This window comes from Varroa destructor, unplaced genomic scaffold (genome assembly GCF_002443255.2).
Source record: "Varroa destructor unplaced genomic scaffold, Vdes_3.0 BEIS01000003.1, whole genome shotgun sequence".
NCBI lineage: Eukaryota > Metazoa > Arthropoda > Arachnida > Mesostigmata > Varroidae > Varroa > Varroa destructor.
The window spans coordinates 39,805,324-39,818,758 of NW_019211456.1; the positions used below are offsets into that span (position 1 = coordinate 39,805,324).

Genomic DNA, 13,435 nt, shown 5'->3' on the forward strand with positions numbered 1-13,435 from the left:
GACGGTGGGCATCAGTTTGTATCCGAATCTATTCAATACTACCTCCGAAATCGCCTTCTGTTCTGTTGGTATCATTCTTTGATTCTATACTCGTGGGCGACACAGACTGACCCTTGTTTCGTTTACGGCAATGGTTTGCTCCAAAATACCGAAGAAAAGTTATCTTTATGGTACACCACATAATCTCTCCTCGACTCAGTTCTGGTATTTTTTGTTTGTTTTCAGTGTGTTTATTAGAATTCAGTTTAAGCCGACAGGAAGCTCATTCTTCATGTGCTCCTTTACGCAAAAACTTTCGCGATCTTATTTCATCGGAAGTCTTAAGCTGTGATCAAATCTTCTGTGGTCCTCAACCACTCGGTTTTTCCTCTTAAACTAATTTCATCAGTGAGTAGACCATTTTATTAAGTGTTTTTATACATTTTTAATGGACTCATAGAGTGTGCCAATTTTCGAGGAAGAAAAAGCTTTGATTTCCTTTTCCAAACGATATTTTGCCTTCAAATCCATCGTTTTCTGATGATATTTAGTTAAAGTTTACCGCGCATCTTCACGCAAATCTTTCCTTGATCCCTTCTGCTAATGATGCATAGTTTAAAGGTTACTCAAAGTATGCGAGTGGCTTAATAAGTAAATTAATCGTTGAAAAGATGTGGTGATAAAAGTAGCGCTTTTCTAATGCTAGAATCAATTCTCTCTATGGAGAAATCTCTATGAAAGCTCTCTATGTATACATAGTTTTCAAAAAAATAACCTGCCACAGTTAACCTCAATTCAGATCGACTTTTTTTTTTTTTTTTTTTTATTTACTTGAGTTATTCGCTGCAGTTTTTCTTTTTCAGTCGAGACAAGATTATTAATAATAGTGATTCGGTGTCCGTTGTTTTTATGGGAAAATAAAGCTGAGTGCGCTTCAATCTAAAAGTATCATTGCCGTCTGTTACGTGAGAATATACTTGAAATAGCTTTCTGGGGACATTGCGCTCACGTCCGGCCGAATTTGTTGATAAGAAAATCTTCAGATTGCTGCAAACAACGCCAACAAAAGGGTTGAACTACTTCAGCCGGGATCTCATGAAATTGGTGCACTAAGGCTCATAATATTTATTCTGAATTGAAACTGGGATGGAGTACACGGATGAAGGAAACGTCTTTGGAGGCCTACGCAGCACAATCAACGGTAATCGTCTCTTCGGGTGTAGGTTAGAAAGCTTTCATTAACATAGTTGTGACGACACTTGCAAATTGTGGGATAATCTATATAGTCTGAGTACCACGTTGGAAATTTTTCCCGGCTGAAGTCAATGAGCCAGTTTGTTGTAATATAGGCTGTTTTTACCGTTAAGGCTATTACGCTGTCATTCAAGGCTAGGTTACTATGTGTAGAGAGTACTCGGCTAATGAAAACGAGAAAGCGCGCACCTTATTGCTCCCGTAAAAGTATCTTAAGAGTTTTAACAGCCCGAAGCTCTGAGGCCTTTCTGGCCAAGAGTCGGTCTAGGGAAAAACTTTTTTAATCTATGTCCATATTTGCAGCGTTAAATAAAAATGCTTATAAACTTGCTTCCATTTAGCATATGCAATACCGCCGATCACGCCGGAATTGTAAAATATTCGGGATACTTACCACAAGACGGCCTTGATTCGTCGTCCTCATGTCGTATTCTTCGGTGCGTGTCTTTCTCCATTCAATAAAACCAGCAATTAAATTATTGATAGTCCGGGTTATATAGATAGCAAAAGTCACATCGTTGTCCAGGTTGACAACTGGAGGCCTCTTCTAGAAATGCAATTGGTTCTAGCATGATAAACCACTACACTGAAGTAATAAACCAAAGTGGGCAAAAACAATCTTTAAACGCCACCAAGGTAGCGGTTTTCCGCCCGTTACGGAAAAACAGCCCTTAAAACAAATTCATACCGTAGTAGCGTACCTCATAATAAAGTTACCATCGGTTGTACGCAGTACTTGTGTCAATAACAACGCCATACATCGCCAAATATTTTCCTTGTTCCTACTCAAGCTCAAGGCACGGGGTTTTGATCGCCAAACCCAAACTTACCGTTGTTTGTGGCTTTCTAATGATTAACTGATAGATCTCACTGAACCAAATAACTACGAATATCATATAAACGAATTTAGTCGCAGTTAAAATGATCATACTTTTTCTCTACTCAACACGTCCTATGTACACACAAGGATGAATTTGTAAAAAGCGTAATCCGAATTTCTTAAAGATGCACGTCATCTTAAACCTACGCTGCTCCATTGATGTCTGCCCTGAAAAGGCTGCAACGACAGCTGACAGTATTTTACAAAAAAGTGTTTTGGGTCAACTTTACTGGCAGAGAAACCACTCTATTCCATTCTTGAATCTACCGACATGTCATGCTCAGCAACTTATTAGCTAAAAGCATTTAGAGAATTGTCAAATCTCGTGACACGCGAGGCCATCGGGCGTTTAACAACAGAAGATGCTGTAGCCAGAAATAGCCTTAAATACAATGCAAGGCCCTAACTAATTAAATCTTTGTGATTGAATGTTGAATAGCGTTAACGTACGACGGACAGCTCGGAGCTGAATAGGCATTACCCGCTGCACAATTTGTAGGTTAGATAATTTTGCTGAGGTATCTGAATGACCACCTAGCTAGATAACGTTTACTTACGTTCAGTTCTTAATACACTTTCAGAACAAATTTCACCGCTAGCCGTCTGCAACTAACAATTGTTTTATTACTATTTACCACCCTATTGTGTTTCAAACTCATCTGTATGAATTTAGCGCGGGAAAAGTCCCGCCAACAGCACATACTGCACAGTTATACTATGAAAAAAGTGGTAATAAAAACGGAATATTTCAAACGGGCCCGAAACCCGCAACCCGAAAACGTACTCAGCATAGAAAAAAAATCATTTCATTTTGTATACATTGCAAACTCAACTATACATTGAATAAGGTACGTGGTTGGTGCGTACGCCCCACCTTGCAGCCACGTTATCTGCATATCCGTTTCTCTAGCACTGCTAGTAAATGGTAGCACTTCTCCCTTAATAAGAGTTCTGTTTACCTTTCGCGTGGGGCCTTATGTGCTAGGACGCGGCCCTGACCTATGTCGTGCGTCTATTCTCTTGTGGGAAAGATCCGCCTGAAAACTTCCCGCGATTCGAACACGTAACTTAAGCAAAACTAGCTTTAATACAACCTCAGTCATCACCATCATATAACTTACCTCGACTGCATCTCGAGTTTTAATCAAGTCAAAGGTATACTAATAGCAAAACACGTAAAGTACTCAACCTTAATAAAATTGCCCAGCATGTTTTGGGCAAAAGCGTAGGGATCTAGTAAATTGCCACTCTCTTTTGAACGACGTTATAGGCGCTAGAATAACGTACGGCCTGCATTTCGAAGCATGTTGACAATGCGAATAATTACTTGTTTGCGCACGACATGGCACGAGATTCCCTCATGACATCCATTGAGCCAATAATATTTGACCTTTAAGTGTTTCCAATTGGTCTAGTGGTTATTGTATGCTCGCCACTTAGATATGGGATCTGTTACGATTACCACCCACTCGAACAGGAACAAGACATCATGACGTAGGGATTCATTATGGGTTAGCATTTTCTTAGTCGACGCTTGATCGAACGCTCGGACGAGGCAAACAAGCTATCAGTCATTGTGGCAGACATTAAGGTCAGGTTGCTAAACAATCGTTATGCTTAGCGTAACGGTAATTTTCAAATACCAACAAATTTTGGCCGCCTCTTTTATAGCGAACAGAGGAGAAAATTCGCTTTCGACCAGGCAATCCATTGACTCCACCTGCCCTAACTGCCTTTGAAACGATAGAATTCAAAGAATCTCGGTCAAGGTTATTAAAGATGAAAGTAGGTATGAGTACACAGCCACGGATATGTTTTTCGGGTGACCTACTGAAATCGTTCATTTTCTGGCCGAAAACCACGAAAAACATCCTTTGACTTATACCTACGCTTTGGGCAGATACTGAACATTTCATTCTGTTATGTATCCACACAGTCCGGCTCAAATGCAACACACAACTGGAATAGTAGCAAACAACAATAATCTGCATCTTTCATCTTTCTTGCTCCAAGAGACCAATAGGAAAGTGTTATTGACATTAACTGGCAAGCATAGTTACTCGTATCTATAAAAAAAACTAAGGTTTTCTATCTATGTATCTATTTAGTTAGTCTCTCCTAATTTGACGGGTTCTATATCACAAACTTATATGGTGTTGCGGTGCTCCAGGCTTTTGAAGAAGGCTTGCTTCTCTCTCTCCCCTTACACTCAAAGGCTTTCCATCTGTACGCAGTGCTTGGAACGTGCGATATACTTAGGGAAAAGCTACAAGCTGCACTGCAAATCGCAGGCGGAAAATATTTCGACCCAGGAATGATCCTACCCTCGGTCCTGAAATAGATCTGCATGATGTTTAGGTTTGGTGGATCGTAGTTAAAGTCAGTTCATTCCGGTTTTTCGAGTTGTGGGTTAAAATGCATTCTTTTCTACGTGGTTATCGAACGATAATTACAACAACTAACTTAACTAACATCGTTTTTCTAAACTAAGAAGCATGCCTGGAAAAATGTAGCTTCTCCGCCTTTGGCCTAAGAGGCAAAAGAATACACCGTAGGGTTATGCTGGGTTAACGCTTGTTATTTATTTGGATCTAGGATGATGGTTTTTCATTTTCGTGGTGCAAATGTTCAAGTTGAGTCCTCAGACAGGTGACGAGGTTCTTAACGATCGGTTACATACAGTGTGGTTACGAGGAATAAAGTAAAGGAAAATAGGTATCCAAACGTTAGTCCAAAGGAAGTGATTCACTTTCCTTCTTCAGTAGGTCATGGTAATTCCAGCTCAATTGAATATTGCAGTTAATCTACCGGAGGTTAACGGGCAAATGGTGATAGCGATACCAAGGCAGGTGATGGCAAGGAGATATTGGACAAAGGTACAAGCGGAGGAGATCAGTGCAAAATGGAGTCGATGAAAACACCCCAAAGGTAAACTGAGGATATTTCAAATTTTCAACCACTAAATCCAGTACAGAGCATCGAACACAACTCCCCCAAAACAATTGAGCCAAATGGTAGAGGATTCGAGCTGAGCTATGTCACTAGCATTCAGTCCGCCGCTTTTAGACTCTGCTTTAGTGTGTTGGTCAAGAAGGTTGATAAGGGTAGAGAGCGGGATTAGATCGGAAGACCGTATTGGAGAGAATGGAAAAGCGCTCCAACTAACTGCCTGGGAAAAATAACGTTAAGGATTCCGAAAAAAGAACAAGGATGACACGCTAGAGTAGAAGAGTAAATAGCGTGGAACAGATCGTGAATTTCGGAAGTCGTCTGCGGGTTCTTGTCTAGTGGTATGGCAAATGGAGCATGGTAAAGGCTCAAATGGGACATGGTAAACGCACTTATGAAAAAATATCAACAATAGCGCACAAGAGGCATTACGACGGCGACATCAGGGGCCAAGAAGAAAAATGTCCACAACAGCAGCTTTCGTTGGAAAAGTTGGTTGAAAAGTGGGAAAATAACCAGTTGTCGATGTGTCGTTGTGACCAAAAGTGGGCCGAAGTAGTTGGTTGGAATGGGAAGAAGTACACAGGACTCAATTTAACTTAGCCTCTCTTACTTAGCACTAGGTACCAGAATTTGTTTTTTACAACGCCTACTTTATAGGAGTTATCAAAAGGTAAAAAGGTTTAAAAAAGACTGGAATAGCAACCATATAGATTTACGACCAGAACATCTATTCTAAAAGACAGATTTTAGTATATCGGATTTAATGAGGCATTGTAGGCATAGTAAAATATAAATGAAAGGAAATTATGTTAACATCACTTAAAATTTATGATACGAACTCTCGGCGGGAGCATAAATATTCGATAAACCACCTTGACATATAAGAAATTTGTAGAATTTGTCTTGTCTTAAACGTGACGCTTCATTTATGGGGTTGTTATCACACTTAGAGGGAAGCTCTTAACGAGATTTCTTTCAAAATAGAATCTAAGTGTATATGTTTGCTGTCTATCTATATTGAAGCTGACATTCTTGGTAGGCCTGTTCTGACAATAAATTTGTTGTTAAGTATGTCAATGTAGGATACTTGTTTTCAGCAATTAGAAATAGCTTTCGCGGAGTAGTTCGCTCACCTAAGTCCAGTCGCTTGCCCCGGTGCAACCATCGACGCGAACCGAGAATCGTCCGTTTGCTCCCCGAAGAACAGCGTCATCAACGACCTTCGCCGCAAGTATTTCGAATTGGACGGCGACGCACCCAGGTTTCCCGGAGTCCTTTCGCCATTTTCACAATGTGAAGGTCCAAATCAAAGACTAACGTCAATTCAGGCTCAAGTCAAACAATCAACGCCTTGTACCAACTGAAAAATAATAAACATCAACCTCTATGTGACAAATACTCGCTATGAAACTCAAAAAAGCACATGAACCAGGTAATAAGATTGAGAGCACGCTCAAAAGTGTCCTTCAGTTCTCGGGGCAACAAGGTTTGCCTAACCATTGCAGCTCGAATAAGGTGTCCTTAACGGAGAAAGGGAAGGCCCGGGGGCCCTTTCCACTATTCTGCACAACACATTTGACGCACGGTTTTTGAATTCGATTCCGTACGTTGCGAGCGAGCTGACCTAAACTTCAACGGTTGAGATCTGCTCGAACCGTTTGGATAAACGTATCAATTCTATTAGAGGTTCCGTTCGAAAACCTATTATCCATTCTAAGTGCCCAAGGCCCTTTAAGGTAACTTCTCTTACGCGTAGTTTGCATAAGAAACACACGCACAATTGGCCAGAGGTGATCTGACGGCCCGAGCACAGAGCGAACCGGTCGCTGAATGAATTTCGTTCTAGTGAGTGGATTGGCAAAAGGTAAGATAAGGTTAGGCTGCCAGCTACAATGCCCCGGATTCTTCGTTCGACTATGTAGCGTGGGCTAAAAAAGGAGAAACTCACCTGCAACGTCTGCACAGCGAGGGCGTCCTCCTCGCGCTCCTGGAGAGGGATCTTCGTGTGGTAGGCGATAAGCCAGATGGCGAGAGGTAACATCTGACAGAGTCCATGGGTCTGAAAAGACATCGGTAAGTGGTAAGAGCTATAAGGTAAACTTACGAGCTACTTACAAATGTACGACGGCAGGAGAAGGTTGAATGTACGAAAGATAGATAACATCATCTCGTTGCCGAATAATGCTACTTTCGCGTTTTTGTAGTTGGCTTACAATAATGTTTGCAATTGGGTTCACCTAATGATATCAAACACTAATTAGCTCCTGCTGTAGTTAGTGAATTATACACCTACAGATGTTATCCCTTAAAAGTACCTAAACATATGCATCTCATATTACCGAGAAAATTGATTTGTATAATTGCGACGTATAACAAGACAAACGAAATCAATGGATATAATACAGAAGGCGCTCAAGCCGCCGAATAACGGATGCTACGCGATAATAATAGCAATAATAACGTCTAAGTAAGTTTCAATTCGGCAAGATCCATGTGAACTTTGTACCGACAATGACAGCCAGATAGTTAGATTAAGAACCTAAATATTAGAACAGACTCCACAGAGGCCTTTTAAACAGCTAGTGTAACAAGCAAGAGCTGTGATCATCTGTCGCTGAGGCCTTATATATAGCCGGCTAACGACTGAGTTCCGTTTGACAACGAACCACATTCGAAATAAAACAAATCGTTTGTTTGTTTGGGTGCAGGACCGAAGCCAAGCGACCCTCTTTAGTCGTTCAGCCGTCATCTATAATTCCAACGAGAACATTCGCTAGTCGGCTCCTTCCACTTCTTATTGATAAGCATTTATGGTTTTAGCAGATGTGCATGGGACGAATTCTATTTGTCCAGCTTTACCGTGCTAGAAGATATTTCCATAGCAATTTGAGCCTTTTGGTTACCCCATCGTACACCTTTGCGATCCGGTATGCTGGCTTCTTCTTCGACTAGCGATTTCAAAAAGCATTGCAGCTTTTCCTTTACGATCCGGATGAATACGTCATTTTTCATTATAAGCTCCTTTTCGATTATCAACTTATAGAACGCCGAGACTCAATACATGAGATCAAAGCTGGCGAACTCCTTTAGTTGTAATGGCAACCGTGCCAACTAGGACGTCACAAACTATTTTTCGACTCCTTTGCTTGAGTCGTCAGACACGCCTTGTTCACGTTGATTAGCTTTTCTCGATACCCCATTTACTATTTGCCCATGGAAAGCCGTTGCTTTCACGGCCTTAGCGACTTCTATCACTTTGATGGTCAAAGTTTCACAAGGATCTCGTAGCCCTATCTTCTTAACTTCGAGAGTTTCGCGGGTTATCATGGCCAGTTCGTTGTTTTCTATAATTTGGATAAAATTTTGATACAGAAAACGGCGACGGTTGAAGCCTAGCCAAAGCTTGTCCAAAAGATCAACGCCCGATCAACGGTTTCTGAAAAAAGAGAATTTTTTGGGTATCGCTAGTTGTAGTAGGAATAACGCCATGGGGGGAGGGAGTGGTAGTGCACGAAGAAACATGGGTGAGATTTGTAGAACGATATAGACACTACAACAAATCAAAGTGAATCTATATGTGCCAAGGTTGTGTTGGGCGGCATAATTTACACGGTATTTTGGATGTTTTTTTCTCATATCAGTTGACTAAAATCCGCATCTTCAATTTTTTCTACGATAAATAATGTCTTAAAGTGAAATCTCCCACAAGCCAGTAAGCGCGCAAGGTAATAATTTGTCAATGAATAGCCATATATATATGAAAATAACTTTCTTTATTTATACCATTTGTACCAATTGTAGCAACATTGCATAAGAAAATAGTAAATTGAATAGTTGCTTACTTGCATTAAAAAATTGCACTCAAGTTTTTGTACTGTCAATTTTTACCTCGCCTTCTCAGAAAATTGATAATTTGATTTTTAACATTAATCGGAAAGGGTGACTCTTCACAGAAATAAATCTTTCGTTTATGTGACATATTTGTTTCCAGTTACATATAAGGTGGATTTATATTTCGGAAAAGTTACGTTTACAATGTAAACAGAAGTAGATGAGAAGCAAGATTTACCTTTTTTTTTTTTAACTACATATTTTGGCGATCTCTCATCCTGCTACCGTTTTTACAAGTAAGTAACTGACAAAAATCGAGAGATATATTATTAGATGATAAGAAAAATCTGCAAAGTATTTGCCGTCAATTAAAAAAAGGGGACTTGTTAATCTCCTGGTTAACTTCAACTCATAATCGTGAAATTAACCTACATAATTTTAGCAGCGAAGTGAATTACTCAGCGTAGTCCTGATCAGACATGTGAGAGAAGAAGGCCTTACCAAAGGCCATAAAGCAGGAGACTGGTGTTTTACTTATTAACCTAACCTTTTTTACTTCGTACTGCTCTACAATAGTGTAAACTTCATTATATTGTCATACTTTTCGTCGAAGAGAAAACATTTCAATAAGCACACATTCTACTTCATCAAAGGTACTATCCGAAAATATTATATTGAATTGTTGGTAAATTGATCTTTTGGGCAAAAGTGAACAAATAGTTCTCAAATTTAGTTAATAGTCATCAAACTTATATGACAAACAGTTATTAATAACTATTTGTTATTATTAAGAAGTTTCGATATAACTACTTCCGAGTTAACAAAACAGTTTAATTACATATTATATGTAATATAACATTGTCGCAGCGGCGGGGATGTACCGATTCTACAATAAGTGTACTAGACACAACCTAAAATAACTAGTTTATTTTTACTAGAGAGCCGCCGTTATAAGGACAAAGCAGAAGGAGGCTACCGCTGCCTGAATAGACATGACGACCCATGTAGTTCCTGGTCTAGTACTCAGATGACTGCTATCCTAATTACTATCTACATAACTTTTCGTCGTAATGATTTGAATTTACATTTGAAATCAACAAAAAAATATATATTATAATTACAGAAGGCATATAGTGTTAATCTTATAGTTGTAACATGGGTATTCAAAGAATAATTAGCAATCACATCCGTCTATCACCAATCTATTTCATGCGCTCCACTCGTACTTTCAAATTTTAATATGTGATTGATTTAAGTGGATTTGTTTGCTTGATGGCTAATTGATTATTGGTCAATGTATTCGTCTGCACAGCAAGTGATTTTAATAACCTATGCGTTCGTTCTACTTATTATGTAATAATCATTAGAATAATTAATAATACTAGCAATAATACTAATAATTAACAGCAACAACGATGGTTACTTATGTTTGGCCTCTGGCCTAGTGAATCCTGCTATGGGATACATAGCATCTAGAATGTAAATTTTTCATGAAGTATTTGGTAGTAAAATAGATTTCTGGGAAGAACACAAGCATCAATAGAAAAATAACGAAAGATAACAAAGAAACATCTCCTATGTTCAGTAAACTCGTACTATAATGAAACAATTTATTAGTGCGATACACGTGTTCAGAAAAAAAAAAAACATTTTTTTCAACATTGCGATTGTACACCGTATATTTTCATAACGTCAAAATTGCACAAAAACACGTCACAAGGGAATCTGGAAACATCAGCTGACTAGCCTTCGTCCGTCGGCTTTGTTCGCCATATTTCTTCAAGCATTCAGATTATTTTCCGATCTCTTTTCGCGCGCGACAGTTCAGTGTTTCACTGACATGGCTTCTAAGTAAAAACGGCCTGCCGTTCGATTCACTGCCACTAGCCTTATATAAAACGTATAATACAAATTGTCTAATAAGCATTTCTTCGCAGTTGAGAAAAGTGTCTCAAAACTCAGTTGTTTTTATTCTCTGTCAATAATATTTTTCATTATCGAAATTCCGATTTCTTTTAGCGCTGTTATCATCCCTGCTGCTTGTGTTGATTTTGTTTCTTGATAGCCTTCTCAACAAATATGTATATTTATATGAAGCATGCATGTATAAGTGTGACTCTTTGGATTTGTACATTCTTAACGGACCGTTGTCGTCATATTTTTTGTCTTCGTTTATTCGTCTGTCTACCTGCCTCTCTTCTTGCATTAATCCTAAATAATCAACCTACTCACCACCTCATTTATCTTTTAAACATGGACACAACTACTCGACTGTATGTCCACTTTGTCTTTTCCTTTCATTTGGTTAAACACCTTTATTGTACCGTCGCTCTCGTTGACTCGGCACCTCACATGTTAGCAGCCACTAATGTGCTTACTTAGTGATCTAGGATAATTTGTGTTTGTTCATTATTTAACCACGTTCTTTATTCTTCAATTTCATAAGCACCTTTTCCTATAGTCGACCTGGTGAATTTCGGCCTCAAGGTAAACACGTTATAAGAGTCACTCCAAAATCTCTAACTCGGCCGATATTCATTCCTCAGTCCAGCTAAAACGTGTAAACATTTTTTTTTTTATTATTTCCTATTAATAGTAAAATATTTGAATAGATTGTTTTTTCTTAGCAATCGACACGGTCGTTCAGATTCGTTGTAGCCCATGGCGATTGCTAAACAACAACGGATACTGACACTGGTAAAAGAACTAACGAAACGCGTAATCATGTAGTAATGCGATGACGAGCCAAATCTGTTCGAATTTGCTTACACTTATTTTAATCGGCGTTCATTCGACGAATTACTCGAGTAAAAATCTTTGAGCGGTAAACTATTCACTCTAACGAGCGGCTTAGATAGAAAAAGGCAGATCTTACGAACTTTTTCTGATCCTACTTCTGCAAATAGCTAACCTGAACTAACAAGTACAAAATAAATTGCAAAAGCGCTTTTAAGCGCTTGCAAAAGTATATTCAAACTAAAGTTTACTAACACCAATAATTCATCAGCCGCATAGGACGGATATTCAAGCGCTAAATTCAGCACTGTTTTTCTAGTAGTCACATGTTCTACACATACCGGCACACACACACACACATCCGCACGACATGCACGCGTACATAATTTCTGTTATAATTTTTATTATTCACTGGATAAGGTAACGAACAACATTAACTATAATGAAACATAGGACAAACGTTACCCTTAAATATAATTATGCTCTGTGCTGATGTATGCAATATTTCTGATATAAAGTGCCGTGATTGCACATATTGTATATGTCTGGTTCCGCGTTCCCGTCGCTTAATGCGCCACAAGTTATTACAACGGCCGCAAACATAGCCTGATGATGCCATCTCACTCCGTGTGCTAACCGTGTCTTGTTCAAAGATTCTACACTCGTCAGTCCAGCTACTTGTCTAACCATCTTCATTTGAACAATAACAAATTCCTTATTAACATTTGCTACCTTGACTACGATTGGAGAAGCGACTACCACTTCTAACTGCTGCTGGTATTTTTTCGTCAGACGATTTTGATATACATTAAGTCATCGTTGTCACTGTCTCCCCAGGAGGCATTTCTTGAACCAGAATGCGTTCTTCCGTAAAGCCGACCCATCATAGATTCTGTTTGCATGTTAATGACGAAAGGAATTAGTAGCGACAGGCGCCACAGGTTTTAGCCAGCGAGGTTTGTCGACATACAGCATCCGGTTGGCTTTAATTTTGAAGAGAAGGAACATAACCGATGGTGCCCAAAGAATCACAATAAAGAACAGCGTTTTGGGTTGCTCACGCGTAGGTCCAAGTACAATGAGCAGTGGTAGTAGGAAAACTAGTACGGCGAGTACAAGTGGTGCCAGAAAGACATCTGGCGGGAGTTGCGGACGACTCAGCTGGCGACGTGCGTCTATCTCGTCAAGGCGATGATTGCCAAGCATTAACTCGATTGCGTCTTGTCTATACGCACGAGGAGAACGACAAATTGAGGGAAAACGGAACAAACATATAATGTAAGGCCGTTAATTAAGTCTTACAGAAGTTTTCATTACCCAAATTATGCTTAATAAAGAAATCGTTTATAAAAGCTGCCTTAGTAGCTTTTTAAACTACATGTTATTGTAGATATTTGATATTCTTTAGCTGCGAAAGTATATTTTGTAACACTTCATCTTTTTATAGAAGTACTTAAAAGTGCATGCACGTGCTTAGTGTTTAGATTATTGGCAATCACATTCAGCTAACCGCTTCTTGAGTTATCCCTAAGAATTACCTCTGTCCGTCGAAAAAGTTGTTCTTTACATAGCGAAGACACGATCTATAACCGTCACGCATAACACCAAAAATTGTTCGCTTTCCCGTGCGAGTAAAATCCGCCTGTAAAGTAAATACGATCCAATGTGATCAATTAGTGTATAAGAAAAATGGGCTCACTTTACTAACAAAATTGAAATGACAGTAAAAATTTATATACATATAAATTTTTACTGTCATTTCAATTTCAAAAATAGGGTAGAATCTGCATATATATATATACA

The 13,435-nt window shown here is 39.1% G+C and overlaps 2 protein-coding genes across 5 annotated transcripts in view; both read right to left on the reverse strand.

Annotated features, from left to right (window-relative positions):
* The window catches only part of unc-13-4A (BAI1 associated protein 3), a 162,233-nt gene extending 153,658 nt beyond the window's left edge, over nucleotides 1-8,575 (reverse strand). Inside the window, exons 1-3 of one of the 2 annotated variants that reach the window (XM_086982794.1) lie at nucleotides 7,969-8,575; nucleotides 7,014-7,124; nucleotides 6,199-6,339 (exon numbers count right to left, since the gene is read on the reverse strand). In XM_086982794.1, the coding sequence (XP_086838920.1) occupies nucleotides 6,199-6,339; nucleotides 7,014-7,124; nucleotides 7,969-8,033 (317 nt within the window). In that variant the 5' untranslated portion in view covers nucleotides 8,034-8,575. Of the gene's footprint in view, nucleotides 1-6,198; nucleotides 6,340-6,494; nucleotides 6,795-7,013; nucleotides 7,125-7,968 lie in introns of those variants that run through there. The other variant, XM_086982796.1, reaches the window with a different exon arrangement.
* Nucleotides 8,576-10,469: 1,894 nt separating this feature from the next.
* Nucleotides 10,470-13,435, reverse strand: part of Sac1 (phosphatidylinositol-3-phosphatase SAC1) — a 7,972-nt gene continuing 5,006 nt past the window's right edge. For all 3 annotated transcript variants that reach the window (XM_022798361.2, XM_022798360.2, XM_086982814.1), the window contains 2 exons: nucleotides 13,171-13,274; nucleotides 10,470-12,857 (listed from right to left, as the gene is read on the reverse strand). In XM_022798361.2, the coding sequence (XP_022654096.1) occupies nucleotides 12,536-12,857; nucleotides 13,171-13,274 (426 nt within the window). In that variant the 3' untranslated portion in view covers nucleotides 10,470-12,535. The remainder of the gene's footprint in view (nucleotides 12,858-13,170; nucleotides 13,275-13,435) is intronic.